Genomic DNA, 24,060 nt, shown 5'->3' with positions numbered 1-24,060 from the left:
ACTATGGCCCTTACAATAACTTCTTCCATGCTTTTCTGTCACCCCTAGCTACGCCACTGTTTTAAGAGGTAGTAGTTACAAACTTCGTACGCTACAAGAGCCACAGCCAATTTGAATTTTAATGTAACGTTGTCAATTTTACAAAGTTTGCGGTCCCCTTTTCGATATTAATTGTGTTCGGAAATATCATTCCTATAAACAGGCTTATTTTAGTTTCCAGTATCCTTTTTAAGATCTACATTTAGTGGTAGTACAAGAGAGAAGACTATTTTTTTAGAAAAAATTGCTGAACGTCCTTGAAAAGTATTGGCAACTTCGCAACGTTTACATTTACAAATGTATTCAACCGTTCTTCTTTAATTTTATGCGAATTTTTGTTATTTGTACAATTATGAACAATTTTTTTTAACAATACTACTTACTAAGGTAAATGTTACAACAGAAAAGGCAAGAAAAGGTTAAAAATGTAACATTCAGTGACACATCTCCCTCACGACTTAATAGAAAATATGTAGCACGTAAGTCGCTTACTTTAGTCTCGTTTGCAGTTAATAATTTTTAATTTGTAGCGCAAACTTCTTTTCGGCAATGCACTCTAGTCAAAACCGTGCCGGGAACGATTCTCAAAATGCCCACGCAAACCGACTCAGTTGTCCAACTGAAAAAGAAACAAGAAGCAGCTTTAGTCAGCGATAAAGTTGCAAAAACAAAAAACGAAATTGAACAATTGAAAGTGGAATTGGAACAGTTGATTAGTAGGGGTATTACGGAACGTAAATGTAACTTCCAGGAGTCTCCGCCTCGCGATACCGAAACCGAGGTTAGGGATATAAAAGCGAAAACTTTCAAGGATAATATCGCCGATATACTTTACAATAATGGAAGCGAGCCGGAAAAGATCATCGTTCCGTTGCCGAAATCTAAACCGGCCGACAAATCGGAGGTGCTTCAAACTAAAAAGGTTCGACACTACAATCAAGATGTCGCTCGCGAATACATAAAGAAGCAGAGGGAAAAACGGCGAGAGGAGATGATTAATAAGAGGAAGGAGGGGGTTTCAATTGCCGATTTGAAAAAGCAACGTCTGCAGGAGTTACGTGAGACGTCTCAGAAATTACTGACCAAGAATGTTAATCGAGCACGGTCTAAGGAGCGGGTCGAGGGGATAAACACTGCGGCAAAAACCTACAGGTAGGTATTTCCACAAATTAGAAAATCACCCTGTATATTAATTGATTTGACTGATTTTTTCAATGGAATTTAAAGACTAAGCAGAAGCCATCCTTGGAACATGAAGATCTCACCTTATATACACCCAATCTGTGGACACCCTGTATATAGTCATATAAAAAAGGTTTTGATATTCAGGAAAAAGAATGCAAAAATTGACGTTAGGATATACAGGGTGTTGCATTTAAAAAATACCAAGTTTGGGTCAAATCTAAGAAACTGGTCCAAAAATGTTTTCAACTATGCCACTGGATTCTACGTAAAAATATCTAAAATACACACTTTTTAGCGTCATGTGCTTCAAATGGTAAAATCAAAATTTGAAAATATTCGCGTGCTTGAAAGAATGGAAAATTGTCAATTTCAGAATAATCTATATTTTCTTTGAGATTTTCTTGGTTAAAAGAGATACATAAAAATGTTTATTACAAAACTTTCTCCACCTTTTTCAAAATAAGTCAGGTAAAAAAATATTAGACAAACCGTATTGTTTAAATGGAACACCCTGTATATTTTAATCTAAAATCCATCTATATTAAATTCTTTCTTTCAAAATATAACACACTAGGAATAATAATCAAAAAAGGTTTAAGTGATTCAAAATAATTGGAAAAATAATTGCAAAAAAATTTTAAATAAATTTTTCCTCGAATTTTTCAATTAAAAAAAAAATTTTAATTTTTGAATCTTTTCGAATCAATATCATTTTGGACAGAGAATATTTAGATTAAAATATACAGGGTGTTCCATAAAAAAATGAGGTTAAAATCGATAACTTCTTTATTTGTTCCCATATATTTATTTTGAAAACGGAAGTTTATTCAACAATCATTATAAACAAACTTTTTTTAATTTATGCCTTTATCTTTCTTATTTATGGAGATATTTTTTGAAATTTATCCAGATATTGCTAGTAACAACAGGCATAAGGCATATTGGAAAAGACAGAAGCTTTTTTGAAATTTTAACTACAGACGCTTCTAGTAACAAGCATATCGCATATTGTACACAGCATAATGCCAACTTTTTTATTTATGGAGATATTTTCTTGAAACTTGAACCCCAGCCTATTCTAGTAAATACAAGCATATTTAAACATCGGGTAATAATATTGGTGCCATAAATTATTTTCCTTTGTACGCATAAATAGCCCGATGTATTTGTATTTGTATATTTTATATTGCCAGTACTTACATTCCGTATGTATGCAATATTTGTCATAAATTGTAACAGCAGAAATTACATAGAACAGAATAACACCTAACAAGATTGACAAATTACCAATATAACATAATGTAAATATAAATATAATGAAACAATATAAATAAAAATAAAATTATCTACAGATATACTAACATGCCATAATATAACTACGGAAAGCGTTTTCTTTTTATTTGTTCTTTTTATTTATTGATGACCGGGAAGTACTGATCAATTCATGGAAAATGCGCTAAAGTTTTAATATGACAATTAATGTCTATTTGACCCACGGCTAGCTCAGTAATAACAATGTTTTTTATTCTCCGTACGGTAATTTGACCCTTTATCCCCTCTGAAAACCTGAAATTCAAAATCTAATGTTCTAGTTTTATTGAACTCAAATGAATATGTATGTGAAATTAGTTGATTGACTATATTAAGGCGATCAAATTACATGTTTCTTTCCAAGTTATTCCTCTTAAAATATCGGTTTAGCTTATAAAAGAAATACCAATAAATTCCATACTCTTTATCACATAATAAATTACTGGTACATTCTCCTGTTCAAAATATCTGAATGCTAAACAAAATATTAATCCAACCAAAGGAATATTATCACTGAAATTAAATGCAACAAAGTAACAAAAAGCTTGGTTTCGATTCATATCAATAAATAAATAGAAACAAAATCTGTTTCATGCATATAATTTTCACGGATCGATTCCTTTAGGAATATTAAAATGACTGAACAAAATTACTTATGCAAGTAACCGACCACTACTTTATAAAAATCCAAAAATTTAATAAAACTTACAGTAATTGACGTGGGTAATATTCTCTTCTGATAACAAATTGATGAACTGAACTGAACTTTGATGTGTACAGTTGACTTTTTGGGCGACTCTGGTAACGTTATATGCAAACCGCTTTCAATTTCGCGAAAGTGATCGTGATTATTGCACAGGAATAATAAGCCAAGTTCCGTTGTGTTGATATTAATTTTGTCCAATTTATTAGCTTCCCTGCTGTATGCCGTTCTATACATTAGTATATTATAAGTTTGTGTTTAATCCTTAGGGTGCAGTTTGTTGTCCTTCTTTGCTTCGCGTCCCTTAAATGGAAGACAAAACACGTTGATTTACTCCACACGGAGCGCAAAAAATGTATTTATCGCACAACGCGTTATCCAATTATGTCAGTCCACTTTGAGGAGCTTGCTCCGAATTATTAGCGACCCAAAAAAAACTATTGTCCGTTTATTCAATCCTGTTTTTTAATTGCAAAGCGCTTTTCCGACTCGAAAATGTACCTTTACGTATATTTTATCACTCGTAAATAAAAGGCGAATCAGGCCGCTAAGGTCCCGAAATTTAATGGAATTCGTATATTCGCATATACATAAAAATGTCGACTGCGACTTATTTTTTTGACACGCCGATATTGGACATGGTCGGTCTTGAAGTTAAACGAAAACGTTTCGTTTTTTACGTGAAATTAATTTGAACTCTTTGCAAGTCTAACCTTATCTATCGAAAACCCTCTTTACAATTCGGTCTCCGTAGATTTTTATCTCGAAAATGCACACTTTGTTATCGATTTTATTCCAGACATACTTTCGTTCACGTTCGTTATGAAGCGGTATATTTGTAAATTTTCCTATGTTGAAAAAAATTCAAATTTGAAAGTAAATCTTTTGAAAACCGCTAAGGCGGATTTATTAGATTTGGTAATGGAGGATTTCAAAGTGATTTCCGCGTTTACTCAAGGATTTGTGTAATAAAATGACCTTGTATTTCCAGGGCGGACACTTCCTCAGAGCGAAAAGAGATGGTCGAGAGTGTTCCTCAACTCGAATGTGTTTCTAGTCAAAGAATTGTAAGCGCGCGCTCACCACTCACTTTTGATGTGCTCGAAACAGCTGAAATTGATAAGGAAGTAGCCGCCACCAAAATTCAGGCATTATTTCGCGGCTATCGGCATCGAAAGTCTATAATAGAGGCTAAGAAAGGTGAACCGACGAAAGAGCTTGTTTGTAAGGAAGTTCAGACGAACCTCTACGAATCGCCGAAGCCAGTTAGCTTGCCCGAAGTTGTGCCATATCCGTACAATTTTATAAGTGCCGTCAAACGTAAATTAAATTTAGTTGCTCAACAAGCGAAGGAGAACGCGTCGGTAGTTTTAGAGTCGCCCGTACGTCGAAGTCCAGATTTAAAGTCATTCCTATCTGATAAGTGCCTTAATTTAGATGTAAAGTCCGTAGAACATTTAACGTTAAGAAAATCTCACACGGGTTTAGAAAACGGCTGTGCCAGTGAATCGGATACCTCAAAGAACATTCCCGAATTGTCTAGTGAAAGTAGTGCGGATACCAATATGTTACATTCCAATAAACGAGCTCATTCGGATACCGACGAGGAGCTCAGACTAAAGATTAACATGGACAGGGTGAAAAAGTTGAGGCTAAGACAACGGAAATCCGTAGAGTCGGAGATATCCGAACGTATTAGCGGAAGTAAGGAGAGTATTATATCGTTTAACAGGTGCAATTATGAGATTGCGAGTGAAAAATCGGAGGTGCCAACTGAAAAAATCAACAGCAGTGCTGTCCGTAATAGTGCCAGTACTGTATCGTCCGATAAAAACATTGAGGATGCAGTAAAAGAAAATGGCGATACTTACAGCTTGGAAAATAAGGAAAATGTGTTGCCGACTGCCGGTGTAATTGAAAAATTGAGTGGTTCCCAAGAGTATTCGAGCAACTTTACAAGTGTGTCTGAAGTACCTGCGCTGCAACCGCCGAGTGTGTCCCTGAAGAGCTCGTTACCTATTTCGAGTTCAGAGCAAAAGGATGGTGGGACGGTATCAAATAGGGTTGCAAGTATTACTCTTAAACCTGGGGAGAAGTCTTTTGTCGAAAGCAAGGTGTGATTTGTATGCTTTTTTTTTAAATTTTTTTGAAAGGTAATCCACCTAATGGGTGATGCTTGGTTTATGCTTGTGTCCTCCAAATAAGGTAAGTGTTTGTATTTGTGAAGATCATAAATCGTTTGGTGCTAAGTTACAAAATTGGTAACCCCAGCAGAAGCGCCATTATCTAAACCCTAATGTTCTCCCTTTATATGTGGCGCCACCCATTGCCTCAATTTCTAATCATTACATCATACATTTTGGCGCCCTACTTTGTGGGCGCACCCTGTATAATTCCAAATATTTTTAAAATGTGGAGAATATTCAACCATATCATAATACAAAAGCACTCTATCGAAAAATCTTATCTTCAAGGCGCAATCGTTGACTCACCCTGTACAATGGACAAGATTGGAATGGAATAGTATTTTCCGTGGCTGTGTCTTCTAATGCCGACAGTACAGGGTGGTTCAAATTGGAAACACCCTTTATTTCAAGAGATAGAAGAAAATGGATCTCGGTCAATTTTAAAGAGGCTACCGTCACAAACAGAATTCAGCTATGACTAATGGTTTGGGAGTTTCTCGAATTTAGTCGATGTCTTGAATGCATCATAACTTTCTTATTATTAACGATAATTGATTTTGGCAAAATATTTCTTAGGGCACTTTTTTATGTAGAAGCCACACCACAGTTTTTATTCAGAGTGTTTGGTTTTTTTTATACGACCTTAAACTAATGGACCACCCTATATATTTTTGAGAGCCTAAAATTTCCTAAATTTTGACGTATTACTTGTTATATTGATATTAAATATTATTTGCAATATTGCTTTTTATAATGCATTAAGGGCGCGCTATCAGTATTGTGTGTTGCCTATCTCACAATAGCTTTCTTATGGGAAACATGCCTAACGGAATTCATACCGTTTTTAAAAAATATACATTTTTTTTCGGAAATGTTTGTTATTTCTTGTTCTTAAATGTATGTAAATTATGAGTGAACGGTTTATATTGCATTAAAACTCATAGCTCATTCTCTGAAAGTGTATAAAGTAGACGTTCGATTACAATGGCAACCTTTTGTGTATAATTCAAAGGTCAAAGAAGTTTTTGAAATATAAATTGTTTCTCCAGATTCTTGAACATATAAGGAATAAAACGTGATGTAAAAATGGATAATATGTGGTTTCTAAAGCACAAACGGTATGAACTCCGTACACTTGAAAAATAACTCGTAAAACAATTATAGAAAAGAAATCTGTGCTCAGTGTAGTTCAACGTGTATCCACTAAGATGGCTACGGTATACTATTCTTACAAAGCGGGAAATTTAAAGTGGAGTACTTATTGGAATGTATTAATGTATCTATTTTTTAGCAGTATAACTTATTCCTTTATTGGCTTTGTTGGTTATTAATGCAGATAAAATGTATCCAGCAAAAAACCGTACCATAAGTAGGAATTACACTGGTTAACGTTACCTACATTCAAAATTTGGGTTAGGAAACTGGCAAAAGAAGTCTTTATAAACGTTGAGTTTAGGATCATGGGATTTTTCACTCTACGTTATAATTAATTAATATAAAAATTTCAGAGCTTACAACAAAAAGAGGTTATGTGGGATGGTGTTTCTGAATTGATAATACAGTGTTAATACTGCTTACGTTTACCAGACGAAGCGCTACTTATGGGCAAGAATACTCTCGCCCAAGTTGCTATCTAATAGCACTGTCGACTTGTACGATGGTATTTACACCTCGGAAGTGCTATCAGACAACTCTGCAAGAAATCAGTAACTGAAGATTATATATTTATTCGATAATAAATGTACACGTCACTTACAACTAAATTTAAGCACTATTAATAATAACGAAACCCCACCGATTGGATGCCATCTTGGTTCCCATAATTTGAATGAACTACATACTATCGGCATTGAATAATTCAATCGTTGAGTGAAGGATCTCAATGTTATCGGTATTATATCAAAATATGATTTCACACCCAAACAAATAACATTCAATTATGAGTTAGTATTGCTGACTTGCAAATCTGGTTTTCCTAAAAATATTGCGTGGATTGTCCTTTGTGATCATAAAGGCTGAGTATTCCTTAAGGCCGATTCACATTATTATCGGTCAGGTTACGGTCAGAACATGAACAGTACAGAAATACACGGTTACAATAATTGACCGCACCGTGTTCTGATCATGATGTGACCGATGGCCTTATATAAACGCACTGCAATGACATCGTTCGGTAAAATGATAATCGGAAAAAAATGTACTCGGTGTCGGAAGTCAATCTTCGGAAATGTGTACAGTCGAAGGATAGCCTAAAACAATCCATTAATAGAACTATATTAAAATAAAGATCCTCAACTTTACTTACCTAGGTAGGTACTGGTTTTTTTTGTTATTTTGCAGTTAATAGAAAATCAGGTAAACATAATCCATAACATAACCCAACTTTGAATGGCATTTCAGGAATTACAGTTACTTAGGCACTGTTATTGGCATTCAATTGAATTACTGAACAAAACCGCATATTATGGTAAATAAGTATTTTTAGGTAGAATTTATTTCGCAAGATCACTAAATTCCCTTTTTAGAGTTACGGAACGATATTTACAGTTACAGGTGGTAACCAAAGATAAGCAAAATGAAAATACTATTTTTAATTTTATCTCAAGACGAATGTATGCGAGTGTTAGCGACCTAACGAGGTACAAATAGGGATCGCGGATTCGGGATGGCAGCACAAAGCAACGAATATTTCAAAAATACTTCTTAGTTCACTTTTCTTACACCATGGCGTGCAAACGCACCCTTAACACTGCAGACATCTAGGTTTCCATGGCGAACAAAAGATGGCAGGATTGTTTAAATTGACAATTTCTTTTTTTGGAAATTTTTATTAGTTCCAAATATTTTTAATTTCAAATAACACACAAAAAACAAAGGACATGAAAACTCATGTGAATTAAACAAATAAATCATATAATATATAAATAAATAATGCAGATAACCAAGCAATTGTCGTTTTAAACAATCCGGCCATTTTTTATTCGCCATGGAGACTTGGATATTAAGACTATTAAAAAAATAATATTTCATATAAATTTAACAAGTGATATCAAAATTTAGGAAACTGTAGGCTTTCAAAAATATATAGGGTGGTCCATATGAAAAAATGTAGTTTAGGGTCGTAAAGAAAAACCAAACACCGTATAAAAACTATGAATTGCGATGGATTCTAAAATCAATTATCTTTAATAATAAGAAAGTTATGGGGCATTAAAGAAATTGATTAAATTCGAAAAACGCCCCCTAGCGGTTTGTGCTCAAGTAAATAAGGGAACTAATGACAACAACCGTCAAATCAAAGGTTTTCAATCTCACCAACCCTTAAATTAAAGACTATCAAATTAAAAAGTGATACGTATAGGTTATTCACGATTTACCTTCTGGTAGTAAAGAACTACATAGATCCAGAAGCTGCAGTTTCTCGTAATGAAGTGCCCCAAATTTATATCACGTTTCGATGCCATGCGTTCATGTACAGGGTGGTCATCAAAGTTGGCACTCTCACGGTGGAAAGCTACAGGGGTGGGAAAAATTATGGGGATTTTTCAACATGAAAATAACTAATTCAAAATGAGTCGTTTTAATACAACAAAAATTCCAAGTTTTTTTATTTTCAAAAAATTTGAGTTTGGTTTCCTTGTTTTCTTGTTCAAAGATACCAAATTTGGTCAAGCTCGGAATTTTTCTTCGTAAAAACTTGGACCTACTCCCAAGTTTTTCGAAAATTTTCACAAAATCAGAAACGGCCTGCAACAAAACCTAGCCAAATCATTTAATTCGTCCTTCTACCTATATACAGAGTGGTCAAATAAGAATGCGAGGTACTGTATCTGGGAACCTGTCCATCGTAGAGGCTTGCGGTAAAAAAAGTGATTAGTAAAACGGCCACGAGAAAAACCTGGAAAATATTTTTCTGTTTCTGAAATGGCCGCTAGGGGGCGTAACTGCAATCTGGAATCTAAAAAAGTGATGTTTCTGTGAATTCCGCTATATTAACTTAACAAAAAAATGCCCGGTCTTTGAAGTCGGTGATAATCTGAACCTTTTTTGTTTGACAATTATAAGCTGTATCTTTAAAAATGAAGTGGTGGGGGGTATTCAAAGGTTTCCGTAAATAACACCCTGTATCTTCGAAACGGCTGACCGATTTTAACAAACTCAGGTTAATTGAAAAGTTATTCTTCGGCTACAAATTATTATAATATTTGAAGTTTTGTTAGTTTCACATATCGCCGCTTGAGGGCTTTCTTCGACATTCCGACAGAAATGGTTAATTTTCTAAAAAAAATCAGCCAAAGTTTTGGTCCCTGAGATGTTTAGATTCATAAGTAGCCACAGTTCATGGTGGGTTAGTTGGAACAAAAATAAATTGGAACGTGACACATTCTGCCAACTCCTCGGACTCGTCCTCGGATATCCAGAGACATCTTTGGATACTTTGGATTGTACAGGGTAGAAATTTTGTGCGGAAAACTAAATTCAAAATTACAATCAAGTTTTTTATGATATCTAAAATCATAAAAAAGTTACACTTTAAAATTGTTTTCAGTGGCGTACGTCTGCAGAGTCAAGGGGGGCATAATTATGTATTTTTTAATAGCGACCACTATTTTTTATTAATAACAAGCGAACCCGGCGAACTTCGTACCGCCTATCTGTCAATGTCGCGCTCCCGGATGAGATAAATTCGGTTTCGGCTGCGCTGCCTTGCCCAAATTATTCGTCCCCGGTAAGGACGTAAACGCTCGGCTTCGGCGGCTGCCCCGTCTCACCTCGCACGATTTTGATACATCAAAAACCTTCGCGAGCATTCGTCCGACCGTTATCAAAAGTTTCATCGCACTCGAATGAACTGTTTAGGCAGGCATAAAAGCCTGAAAAGATTAATATAATGAGAGGGTGGATTACCTATCACAATTAATGACAACTTTATCGTACCAATTTAATACACTTACAGGTCAAAGCAAATGAGATTCATTTAAAATTTGAGGCGGAGCTACATCTTCTCAATGACTTTAACAACTCCCTTCGACAAGTCATGGCTGTAGAAAAGGTACCTACATTAATCTTGTAAATTCCCCCAATTCACAGCCATGTTTCAGTCATTGCTCGAACTTCACAACAAGAAGAACGACACCGCAATGAGCTTCCATACACGTGACACTCAAACGTCGTTTATGAATCAGCAAAGTCAGATCGCCACCATAAACTATTCGCGAGGCTCTGACGTCAGCGACAACGACACGCTCATCACTACAGGTTTTGAATTGTCTCAGTTCAATTCGCCAATCGAGGAAAGCTGCTCGGATAATTCGGTCGTGCCCGAGAAGATTAACGGCGAGGGTACATTTGCCGGATTATCTCTAGATATGGTAACTTGTTGACCTGGGCTACGTGCAAATTGTCGCATTTTGTTTTAGTTCGAACGGCTGATTAAAGACGAAGATGCGCGAATTGAAAATTTAAAGGCTATTCTAAAAATTCGAGAGAAGGCGCTAGTTGATCGCACCAAAGGCGAATTGGCTTGGTTGGAGATACAAAAGAAGTGAGTGGTCCTTTGCGTGTTAAAAACGTGCGTAATTCTCTTGTTTTAGACATTTGAAGGATGGGGGGCAGCTGCAAGAGATATCGGCGATTAAGAAGAAACAGAGGGGTCTGCTGATTAAGCTCGAACATGAACGGCATGAGATGCAAAGGTATCATAAAGCGTTTCTGTCCATTTAATGCTAAAGTTTTCTTGCAGGTTGAAGCAAATGCAGAAGGCCGCCTCGAAGGAGCGCAAATCTGTGTTAAAAGAGCAACGCAACATGATTAAGGCTCAGCTTTCAACAGGCGGCACTGTTACCAAAATAAAACGGCACGCTAGAGAAGAGAGGCGGCACAGTGGGCCCATAAAAGTGTATAATATAAGAAGTCAGAGTGATACTGTCGTTTCCGAAACATCAATGACTAGAAAAAGTTCCGTAACTGAGGAGATCGTGAGTGAGCAACGATCGCATTCGGTTGTCAGTCAGATTTCTGAGGAAATAATCTTAAGCGAGAAGTTGCAAATCAAGACCAATCATACGTCGAGTATGCCAACGGAAACTGTTAAAAGGTAAGTATCTGAAAGCATCCAAAGAAAATTGTCATACATTGTAATAAAAAGGTTTGTATAGATGATTGAAAAATGAGGGGGGTACTGTAAAGGAAATGAAAAATTTTTTTTTTGTAATTTTTTGTAGCCACAGCGCTATCGTCCACCGTTCATAGGAAACGGAAAATCAGTTTTTCGCGAATATTTGTTAGATTGAGGAGCGATTGCAGGGGTTGCATTATCATCATGCCGGTTGATCAAAGTGCTCCTTGGAAGCACGGAAGAATTTTTGCTTTAGACGTGTTTGTGTATTCCTTGAGCGTCTTCACTTACTTATTGGTCGCAGTAGTGAATTGATATTGAGCGTTTAGTATGGGGCATTCATGTTACAGGGTTGCCAAATTTCTGGCATTAAGCCTGTCTTTGTTTTTATGTCCCGGAATCCTGGACTCCGTCAAGAACAAGCTCAACTGTACAAAAAAACTACAAAAATTGAGAATTTCAATGTGTTAAAAGTTCCCATTTGAAAGAAAGAATTTTGATTACAGAATCAACATGTAAAAATAGTAAAGGTAAGTATCTTGGGGGCGGACATACATCTGGGGCTTAGGTGGTTTAAACGCCTACGAAAAATAAGAAAAATTATTGTTTATTTTCTGACATATCATACGGTTGTTAGACGCGCTGGGGGTGTTCCATGTCCCCCAGACATCCCAGTGCTATGTTATCGCTCAATACGTTCGACCATAGAACTCCCAGGATAGTTCCTCATAAAACTCCGTCGAATCTTCCTTCTTTTAAGGAATGTTCTCTACCCCATAGACTTGGTGTTACCTTGGAAATATGGTGGAGGTAGTGAGAGCATTAAGTATGTAGGAGGTGGATACAGAACGAGGTGGGGGTGGGGGGATTTCAAATACCCCCCCCCCCCCCGAAAATAAAACAGATTAATATTTATTTTCTTACACATAACATTAAATCTACAGGCGCGCACTGTGGGGTATTCCAGACCCCTGCTCAAAACGTTGGCCCTAGGACTACCGATAGTTTTTCATAACGCGCTATTGAATCTTTCGTTTTTAAGGGTTTTTCCTACCCCACAGGCGCCCATTAAATATCTTGGGTTTCCCTCCAGGAAAAATAAAAAAGATTAATGTTTATTTTGTTATAAATATAAAATCACCAGGTGCGCGCTGAGGGGTACTTCGCACACCCCCCCCCTATCCCGATGTAATGTTCTCCCTAAAACGTTTCACTTTGAGACTGCCGCTTTATAGTTTTTCACAAAGGACCAGCGAATCTTCCATTTTTTAAGAGTATCACAATGTATCACAAGGTATATTTTTTTAAATAGTACGCCGTGGATTCATGGATATTTTGTTTTTTTATTGTATTTATGGCAGCCGCTGCCAATGAATAAAAATGGCTGACAGTAGAAACATGTCATTTCAAAATTTTAAAAGAAATACCGTTAATCATATAAGAAATATAGGCTGTGATACATCAATCTAATGAAGAAAACGAGTGCAAATAATTGACGTTAAGATATATAGTGTTGCATTTAAAAATACCAACATTGAGTCAAATCTCAGAAACGGTGATCCAAAAAATCTTTTTGGCTACGCCACTGGCTTCTACCTAAAAATATCAAAAAGAATTTTTTTTACATTTTTTCAATCAATATTGAAAATATTTCGTTAACGTTTCGATTCGATTGGCGTTCACGTAAGGTTTTGAGGTCATTGAACTTTGATGACCTTGAAAATAAAATGACATTACAAAAATGGGGTCATGGACCTCTAATGACTTTATGGATACAATTTGACACTGCACATTTTCCTTTGGTAATCTTGAAAGTGAAATATGTCTCACAAAAAAGGGGCACGTTGGCTTCCGATGACATTCAATGCCCTGGAGTTAACCTACACACCTTAACAACAGGGCCAGGTTCGCCCTTGTATACCTACTATGACGCCTATATTACTTTTTTGATATCTATTAATTACGGAGAAAAATAGGACATCCTGTACAGGATGGTTCAAATTTACCGTAACGGTGTTAGATACAGTGTAGGTTAAATGGGGGCAAAGTTGTCCCTTTTTACTACTAAAAATGCGCATTTGAAATTTTGGAAAATTTTGAAAATAACTGCGATATCGCCGAAAATCTGAAAATGTCAAATTTCGTTTTCATTTTTTCTAGCTTAAACGGTTGGTAATGGACCATTCACGTTATCACCTTCTATAGGTACCTTTTTAGGAGAATCTTTATCAGAACTTTTTATGGACGCCATATTTAATTTTTACGGAATGAAATAGCAGACAAAAAAAAAGAAATGCATTTGAATGCACCGCCATGTTGATTGGACAAGGTCTAGTTACTCGTGGGTGTTTTGTTCAGTGTTCAGAAAACATTTGATTTTGAAATTTATATAAAAGTTTAGAGTGTGACACGTGATTATTCTTCTATAGAAAGTTGATAATGATTTCTCCGAAACGAAAGCACAAGTCTTATAGCAATAAGAAAGTACTCTTTTCAGCGCATTTTTTAAGAATTAAAAAAAATCAAATCAAATCAAAGTACGGGGTGGAGCGGAAGGGGGGGGGGAGTGGAACTAATCTTATCCTTCATGGTAGGTACTCTAATGAAAGGTCTCAACAAAAGGAATTAATTTCTACCAACCATAGGCCTCCTCCTCGACCTCTTATCGTGATCGGGTATATTCCCTTATACCTCAAGAACGGATTGTCGGAAGAGGGTACTTAAGGGTGATTGAGACGTCTGCAAGAAATATTGGTGATGTTAAAACAAAAGCTATTTCGGTTTAAAAAAAATGCGCTCTATCTGCACAAGAGTTGTGCACAATTTATAACTTGTTTTAATTTTTTATCTGTTCAAATTAAGGAAAAAAAAAAAAACAAAATCGGTAAATTTCGGTTTTTCTTCGGAAGTAATCGGAATTTTCTCGTGAGCTTTACAGCATGATCATAACTCGTTAATTGCACAATTTTCTTTAACCATCTTCATATCTTCTATGGTTTCCGAGATCCCCATTATAGACATCCTTATCTTACACACAGTGTACAATTTGCATTCTTGGTAGTCTGAAGATTATGAGCAAACCAATTTTAATGAACATTTTTGAGCATAATACTGTTTTTCTCCGCCGTTTTTGAGATTGGACCCAAAGTTGGTATTTTTTAAATTCAATACCCTGTATATTTTAATGTCAACGATTTGCATTCTGTTACCTGTTTTTATATAATTATTAATTGTATATTATATCATGTTTTTCAAAATTTTGAAATGACATGTTTCTACCGTTAGCCATTTTTATGGATTGGTATCAGATGCCTTAATCAGAATCTATGGCTTACTATTTAAAAACAGTAAAAAAATAAGGTTGTCATGGATAAAATTAAACAAATATAGGTTATGATACATCAATGTAATCAGGAAAATGAATGCAAAAAATTGACCTTAAAATATACTGGGTGTTGCATTGAAAAAATACCAACTTTGGGTCAAATCAATCAGTTCTTAAATTGGCAGTAAGATGTGATAACATCCCAAAAAGTCAAATTTTTCGTTTTTATCCTGTATTTCAGAAACAAACGTCGTTAGATTGATTCTGCTTGTGATATTAAAAGTTTCACAAAATAGTGGTACAGGGTCGCGAAAATCGAAAATCAGCTGAGATACCCTGCAGTCTCAATCAAAATAGCACACCCTGTATATGGCTTTATTGGTTTAGTAATAAGTTTGGTTCTTGTGGGGTCAACTTCAAACTTCCTCGTCTCTAATTGCCATTCTTGCTACTTGGTGGAGAATGATTGTGGAAATTTGTACATATTACTCGATGAAGTATCTCTCATATACTATGAGAATCTTTATTTCGGCGTTTATTTGGGGGAGGAGAGCTCCTGTAGGTAGCAGTTTAGCTTTTTTGCCTATTTTTGCTGTACTTTGTGAATGATCTGTTGGCGGGACGAGCTAAAGGACTGGATCGTCTCCTTAGGCTGTCAATCATCTTTCCAGTGACTGATGGGAAATACACATCCAGAAATATCTGTCCACTTGCATTTTTATTTCCAAAAAATCTTTTTGACACATTGTGGCTACTTACGCGTGTACTCACTAGTAATGTAATAGGGGTTGAAACGTAATCAATGGAGACTCATCCAATTCGGATCATAAAGTGCATCAGCTTATGTAACGTTGCTTTTGAATAACGCGTACACAATTTGTCACGTTAGACGAAAATAGAACGACCATTTAATTTATGACACTTTAATTGCGAGTATCTACTAATTAACGAATTGTGAATTTGTCTTATTAGCATCTATGGGATCTCCGTTTTTAAGCTATTGAAAGTCCTCGTACGGTTGTAACTAGACGCCCTCTTTAATTAAAACTTTTTAACGAACTGCGTCTAATTTGGAAATGTGTTTTGTTGGTGTTGTATAATTGGTAAATGGGTCCGTTATTATTAGATATATTAGAAATGATTAAAAACAAATCGTCTAATATTAGATATCCTGTTGGAAACGTTCCAAAAGTACGTATTTTCAAAGGAAGCTTCCTATGGAAAGGAAATATATGTTTAAAATTAGTCAGCACTTCATTCAGTAGGAGGTTGTTATTAGTAGTACAACACTCGTTTGTGTCACTCTCCGTAAACATTGTAACTATTTTATTAGAGTGTAAGTAATAAACATGCATGTACGACATTATTTGACGTTACAACTTAATTTACGCCACTAGATCGCTGTTGATGCGCGAGGCGGCACTACAGAAGCGGCGAAAGGTGGCTGAAGAAATACTACAATGGCATCAGAGACTCCTCGAAGAAGAAAAGAAGATATCCGAACTCGAGATGGCCGCAAGTTCCATTATCAATCAGGCTGCACCAATAAAAGACGTTGATCTTAATAAAATCGCCAGGCAGAAATTCAAAGGATCCCAATTGAATCAATTATGGTTGAGCATGACCGGACGACAGGAGAAGAAATTCCAAGATGACGAGGTTTACAACATGTCGCAGACGTCCCTGGAAAAATTCTGCAAAAACGCCAAACACTACGATAAGTTACAGAGGAGGACACCAGAATCGCGACAGTCGTCCATTCTTGCTGATGAAAATCGCAGTGCCGAATACTTATCGGATTTTGAATCCGTGGCCATAAGTTGCAATGGAAAAATCGGCGAATCGTCGGAGTCTGATGAAATTAATACTGTAACGGAAATTTCTAGGCGGAAAACTCCTCTTCGAGAGTCAAAGTCTGATACTAACATCGTTGAGCTTCTGAGTCATAGCAGAAAGACTGAAACTTGTGCTAACAATTCTATTTCCTCGACTCACTCTGCTTTAGAAACAAGTGAAGATGAACCCACTCGCAATGTGGATGAGGCGCAGTTTGAAACCAGTCATACTCATTTGGGCTCGATTGAACAGCTCAAATCTCCAAGTGATTCGCTTCCTTCCAAAGAAATTACAGAAGACCCTACTAACACAAGCGGCGAGTTGGAGAGATCTAGTGAGCCAAATCAAAACTTATCTAATGTTAGTGAAGAATCGAGTGTGGAGTCTAATGGATTTCTGGAACTAAAAACTCAAAGCACGAACACGAGTGGTGAGTTGAAGACATCTAGTGAGCCAAAGCAAAACTTATCTAATATTAGTCAAGTATCAAGTACTATGGAGCCGTTTTCAAAAATAAATACGCAAAGAGGTACCGGGATCTCAGAGAATGGCTTCGTGTCATCAAATGTGGAATCGAGTAATTTAATATCTTCGAAAATAAATACGGAGCGAGGCACAGGGACCGGCTTCCATTCGCATCGTACCAATAAAAGTGAAAGTGAGTCAAAGTTGCCGATTACGAGGTTATCGGGTGAGGTCCGCTCAGTAAAGATCTGTGATTTAGGTAATGAAATTGTAAACGAAATTTTGCTCAAAAATTTAGATGTAAAGGTGACTCTCGAGGACGAGTCTAAAGTTAGCGACCTCTCCGTGTCGAACTTGAGTGAAAATGTCTCGCCGAGTCGTACCATTGACTCGATTAGTGAAATTGAAGAGGATCAAGTTTTTGATCAGGAGAGTAAAGTGCCGTCGGCCATCAACGTTTCGGGCTTGGCTAATACAGTTGAGGATTCAACATCATGCAAACCACCATTAACTGTGGATGTTTCTGAATTGCCTAAAGTCGATGAAGATGCAGCATCTGTTGAGGACACTAGAACAAAATCGCCAACTGATTCTAAAAGTAATACTTTAGCTTATGAAGATGCAGAGGTTAGTAAAAGTGAGGAGGTTGAAGAGGAGGTGATTGTAAACGAAGAAACCTGTCAGAGTAGTGTGAAACCCGCAGGTCTGTTGCTATCTAGCTATGGTTTTATAGAAGGTAATCGATCTGATACAATCGAATCCATCAGTGAATTTGATGAGAAGGTTAAGTCAACCGAAGAGGAGGAGGGAAATGAAACTGACGTGAGCAAAGACGGAGATCTTCTGGAGCAAAAGTCAAACATCCCAAGCTTGGAGAGAGATAAAGACACGAGTAGTGAAACTGAACAATCAATATCCGAGGAATCAAAAGCTGATCAAAAATCGAATGAGGTTCCCAGCCCTTCACTCGCCCTAAGCTTAGAGAGCAAAGAAGACAAAACTAGTCAACTAGAGCAGAGTGTTTCAGATGACAACACTCCTTCAGGTGACCTGGAAGCGAGCATATCCGAGAAGGTGGCTGATGAAAAGCAAATTGATGTGAAAAAGCGGGTCTTGGAAATACTTTCCGACGCCAACATTTCAAGTCCGAGAGGCGATCGAAGTCCAAGAATGCAAGACTTTTATGTGACCGCGTATGACGTCGCTTCCGCGGAGAATTCTCCCAATTCCGGTTAGTAAGTGAGTTCACGTTGAGTTAGTCTCATTGAATGTTTTCAGCTTCTCCCACTGAAGATGCGCAGTCGTCTTTTGGTACTCAAAATGTGACGGATGAAGTTGAAGAATTGCTCAAGAAACAGATTGCAATTGAGCGGGAGGTAACTATTATTTTTTATTATTTCGATATTCTGATCCACTCCCATTCATTTGAGAGGAATTTGATTAGGTACTTGCATAGCTGTATCATAGAGTAATAGCAGTATATAAATGGGATCAAATGACTATTTCTCTTCTGAATATACCAATGGTCGAAGATTTTGACACGAGTTTTAGAAGTGGGTCTTACCCATTACACCAATTGTGATCAAAAAGCTTATCCAAAACTTTGACATGGCCAAAGCGCCGCTGATCATTTTACTGATTGAGGAATAACCTAACGTGCTTATTTGGATTGCATTTGGTTGCTTTTTAAAAATAACGTGCTTCTCCTTTGTCACCCATGCCACATACTCATATTGTCACCTGTACGTCTGTGGGTGACCCAATAAGACTGTTCCTCGGCCATATCTCGAGAACCGTTGACCAACAGAGGGCGTAACTGCCTACTTGCATTTTAAAATTGGATTGTCTTTAAATTTCGCATAATAAACTAAAAAAACTTTTTTTACATTTTTAAAGAGAACCAGTTTATCTATCATTCTCGTAAAAACAAAAACTCAGTAATTTCAAAAACAAAGATGGTGTGGGGCGTTCAATTGTTTTTGCAATAACCTGCTTTAACTTCTTAACCGTTTGACCGATTTTAACAAATTTGGTATGGTTGAAAAGAGTATTCCTTGGGCAATGAGAATCAACCAAAATATAGTTAATGTAGTTGATTCCTTCTCCGCCAGGGGGCAAGTTTTGACACTATGACTCAAAATCCTAAAAAAATCAAACGGAATGATATGACTTTTTCTTTATGAAAAAGTAGCTAAATAACATCCAAAGAGGCCAGTGAAAACCGTTTTTCAAAATCTCGTTCCTAACCTCAAATATTGGGAAAATGAGATTAATTAATAAAAATGCTTAACTTGTATCTTAAATTTACTTTTTACGTATTTCCGGTATTTGTCGATGGCGCGAAAGAAAAGCACCCTACACTTTTAAGTAGGCCTTGGAAAATTAAACAAATGAAACACGATGCATTATAAAATAACAAAAGCTGTAATTTGTTAATTATTTTGCTGTGTTTACATTCAGAAAGTGCAGTTTTTTGAATTTGTTATCTTTTCTAAAATGCCGATTTCTAACCAAGAAGCATTTAATATACAAATTCAAAAAACTGCACTTTCTGAATGTAAACACAGCAGAATAATTTACAAATTACGGCTGTTATTATTTTATAATGCATCATGTTTCATTTGTTTAATTTTCCAAGGTCTACCGTGTAGGGTCCTTTTCCAAACAATCTTACGTCAAATAAGATAAGCACAATTTAAGCATTTTTTATTAATTAATTAATTATCCTCATTTTCCCAATATTTGAAGTTAGGAACGATGTTTTGAAAAACGGTTTAACTGGCCTCTTTGGGTGTTATTTGGCTACTTTTTCATAATGAAAAAGTCTTATCATTCCATTTGATGTTTTTGATTTTTTTAGGATTTTGGATCATAGTGTCAAAACTAGCCCCCTGGCGGAGAAGGATTCAACTACATTAACTATTGGTTGATTCTTGTTGTCCAAGGAATGCTCTTTTCGACGATACTAAATTTGTTACAATCGGTCAAACGGTTAAGAAGTTAAAGCAGGTTATTGCAAAAACAATTGAACGCCCCACACCATCCTTGTTTGTGTAATAACTGAGTTTTAGTTTTTACGAAAAAGATAGATAAACTGCTTCTCTTTAAAAATGTGAAAAAAGAATGTTTGGTTTATTATGCGAAATTTAAAGAAAATGCAATTTTAAAATTTAAGATGGCAGTTACGCCCTCTGGTGGTCATTTTTAGAACTAGAGAAATGGCCGAGGAACAGTCTTTCTTATGAAAACACCCTTTATTTTAAGAGATTGGAAAAAATGGACCTAGGTGACTTGAGCCCAATTTTAAAGAGAAAATCACTCGCGCAAAAAGAATTCAACTATCACTAATAGTTTGGCTGCTAGAGGCCGCTTCTCGAATTCAGTCGATTTTCTTAACTAACCCCCATATCCCCAGAACTAATCTTTCTTAGAGCACTTTTGTATGTAGAATCCATTGCGATAGGTATACAGTTTTTATACAGGGTGTTTGGTTTTTTTTATACGTCACTAAATTATATGTTTTCATATGGACCACCCTATATATTTTGCAGTTTTTGAAAAGAGCATAAAATTCCCTAATATATTTCTATTAAATATTATGTCCAATATTACATTTTTACATTATAATGTTTTTATTGTAGGCATCTAAGTTTCCATGGCGAACAAAAGATGGCAGGATTGTGTAAAAAGACAATTTTTTGATTATTTGGAAATGTTTATTAGTTTCCAAATATTTTTAATTTCAAAAAACAAGAACTTGAAAACATGTAAATAATAAGTAAATAATATTATGGTATATAATTAAAGTAAAAGAATACAGGTAACCAAGAAATTGCTGTTAAACAATTCTGCCATCTTTTGTTCGTCATGGGAACCTAGATGCCTACAATAAAAACATTTTAATGTATGAAATGCAATATTGCAAATAATATTTAATATAAATATAATAAGTGATACATCAAAATTTAGGAAAAACTCCAAAATATGTAGGGTGGTCCATATGAAAAAATATAGTTGAGGGTCGTATAAGAAAAACCAAACACCCTGTGTAATAACTGTGTATCAAAATGGATTCTACATTAAAAAAGTGCTCCAAGAAAGATTTTTCATTCATGTCTCAAGATTTTGTTTGATTTGAATTCCTGGTGGTTCAAAACGTGTATTTCCGTCAAAAAAGTAGTGGGTCATTTTTTACCCTAATGCATGGGTGGTAAAAAAGATACCTTCTGATGAAATGAAGAAAGGAATACTTAACCTCACTTTGGAACGGTGAATCCGAAAAACAGGAACTTGGTTCGATTTTTAACGCTGCAGCAAGAGCACATGGCTCAAGTCCATATTCCGAAATATTGACAGGACCTGATTTTTTGAAACCTCAACCAGAAATACTCATGAAATTCAGACAGCTATAACTGCCAATATGTGATGATGTTTGGAACAGTAGGTATGTAGCCCTCGCTGTTCTCAATATATTATGAATAGAAACGCAGAATAGTTTAGGGAACAATATCCAGAAACTGTACGTACAGTCATTGACAAAAGTAATGATCGCATCCAGCATACACAACCAATTCCAGTATCTCTACCTGGAAGAAACCGACGGAGCCTGATGTGATAGGCATGTTGGTTGTTTATGTTGTACTAAAATCTTTAAACTAAATAATTCATTTATGTTTGATCTAAGGTAGTAGTTTGTTGCTATATAAATAAGTTAGAGTTTGTCATTAGAAACTGATACAATAAAAAACGTTGTTCATATTGATGTTTAATAGCAGTTCTTATTCAATTTAATACCATCAACAGTTTATACTGCAGATTTTACCTATTAGGCGATCATTACTTTTGTCAATAACCGTACATAGTATATTAAACAAATTCTATGTGGATGATTAACTAGATTGTGTTAAAACGAAGGAAGCCATCCCAAGGTATATTCAAGTATTCTCTATCCTACAAAAAGGAGGATTTTATCTTTGTGGTTTCGAAATCAGATTGTAAGGAGGTAATTGGGCGAATACCCGAAGATCATAGGTAAAAAAATAAACAACTGAAGACTTGGTGGTCAAGTTCAAGGACAAACTAATCACGGTGCAATCAAACGGATCTTATGTCTTTTTTGGGAGGGAGAAAGAGCAATTTTGACAAGATGCAAAAGGACATCCTGGACGGCACGCGCTTACCGACTAAAAGAGAAGCATTAGCGATAATAATGAGCGTTTTCGACCCCTTCAGGTTTTTTAGTTAAAGGAAAGCTAATCTTCGTTAACATGGAAGCCGGAAATATGCTGGGATGATGATTTAGATTTAACATTGCAAGCTAATGAAAAATGGAAAGTCTGGTTGCAGGAATTGAAAAAGATCACAGGAATCAGAATATGTAGATGTTATGGAAAGAATTTTTGGAGATGAACATCTGATACTTCACACAGAAATGTACGAATCCCAGAATTCACATGGGAGGAAGAATTGGACGAGTGCAAACAATGATAATCTAGTAGTAGTCACCCTTGCTGTTGCACACTTGGGTAGTAGGCATTAGGGAGCTGTCAAGAAAACAAAAAATAATAGAATATACAGCCGACACATAAACAGTTCCTTTTTTCTCAAAGGTTTTTTTTATTTCATCTTTGGAAGTAGCATTTATCGCTCTTATCTCTAGACATACATTCATTCATGTTCGCTATGAAGCGGTATATGTGTAACTATGTAGAATCAAATACGCATTCGAAAAAATACCCTTTTAAACTGCAAAGTGACCACCCGTTACATGATATCTTTGTTAAATAATTTTTATTTTTCCATTTTAAGTCTTCTTTTTTCTAATCCCCAAGGAAATCTGATGTAGTTGTGATCTCTAGAATGACACCCTATACCCTAATGAAAGTTGCAGGCCCATTTGTGACCGCGACATGGTATAAGTCTGCTGAATTACCTTATGTTAAATATACCTATGTGTAAAATACAAAAATAGGACCTTTAAGAACCCTCTTTCTGAAAAAAATTGTTTTGTTGGGAGATACTTTTGAGTAGTGAACTCTTAATGCAGCTTGAATTTGTTATAGATAAAAGAAATTCAACAGCAACAAAAAGAGCACCTGCCCTATCTATACGTCAGAGAAATTCCAAATAAACCACCCCCTCCATATACGCCACCAGTAACCAAGCAGCAGACAAACATCAAGGACAGTATTCTACCAATTGGGGAAGCGCAAATAGACGTAATCACCAAAGCAACATCGGAAATCTTACATAAAGCTTTTAAGGAGAACAATATACGCAATATCACCTTATCGGACAACGCGAAAAAGATACTCGATCTCAAACACAACGTAAGCGCTCACTGTTTCCAATTCGTCTTTGATTTATCAAAGGAAACCGCAATTGACCATTACAAACAGTTTGAACCGGAAACGGGTCCTTCCTGGATGCACCTTCAGAAACGAACAAAGCTTGCCATTGGGAAACCACTGGATCAAAGTGGCTTGGACAAATTAATAAAAAGGAAGATTAAGCAAATGTTTGGGTTTGAGACTGTGAAGGCAGTCGAGAGTAAAAAGCACAAATGGAGTGGGAAAAAGCGCGACCATGTCGACGAACTACTAGTAATCGAATGCCAAAGCGAAGAAGCGGAATGGACGAATTATGACAGAGACGAATTGATCGTTAAGGATGAACTAACGAAGGAAATATTTAATATGTTACTTAGTGAAACTGGACAGGTTTTAAGCAACATTTTGAAGAAAAAAAATTTAAGTTGATCATTCAATTAGTATAAGCGCTCTTGTATTTTTAATAGGAGGAAGGTTACACATACATTCATGTTAACTACTTTGCCATATCAATTTATATTTTTATACTTCATTTTTTTGCAATAAATCGTAAAACTATGGCT

General features: G+C 35.9%; 1 protein-coding gene across 1 annotated transcript; it reads left to right on the top strand.

The window, feature by feature from the left end:
• Nucleotides 1-136: 136 nt before the first annotated feature.
• LOC116173041 (centrosome-associated protein 350-like) lies at nucleotides 137-24,057 on the top strand. The gene is made up of 11 exons (XM_031490323.1): nucleotides 137-518; nucleotides 570-1,191; nucleotides 4,230-5,352; nucleotides 10,382-10,477; nucleotides 10,527-10,796; nucleotides 10,845-10,969; nucleotides 11,019-11,120; nucleotides 11,168-11,521; nucleotides 16,265-18,399; nucleotides 18,447-18,544; nucleotides 23,231-24,057. Exons 1-11 carry the CDS (start codon nucleotides 431-433, stop codon nucleotides 23,924-23,926), a joined length of 5,709 nt encoding a protein of 1,902 aa, XP_031346183.1. The 5' UTR covers nucleotides 137-430; the 3' UTR covers nucleotides 23,927-24,057.
• Nucleotides 24,058-24,060: the final 3 nt, after the last annotated feature.

This window comes from Photinus pyralis, unplaced genomic scaffold (assembly GCF_008802855.1).
Source record: "Photinus pyralis isolate 1611_PpyrPB1 unplaced genomic scaffold, Ppyr1.3 Ppyr1.4_LG6, whole genome shotgun sequence".
NCBI classification, from domain to species: Eukaryota; Metazoa; Arthropoda; class Insecta; order Coleoptera; family Lampyridae; genus Photinus; species Photinus pyralis.
Note: the sequence above shows the minus strand (reverse complement) of the source record. Positions and strands in the feature narration are given on the sequence as shown.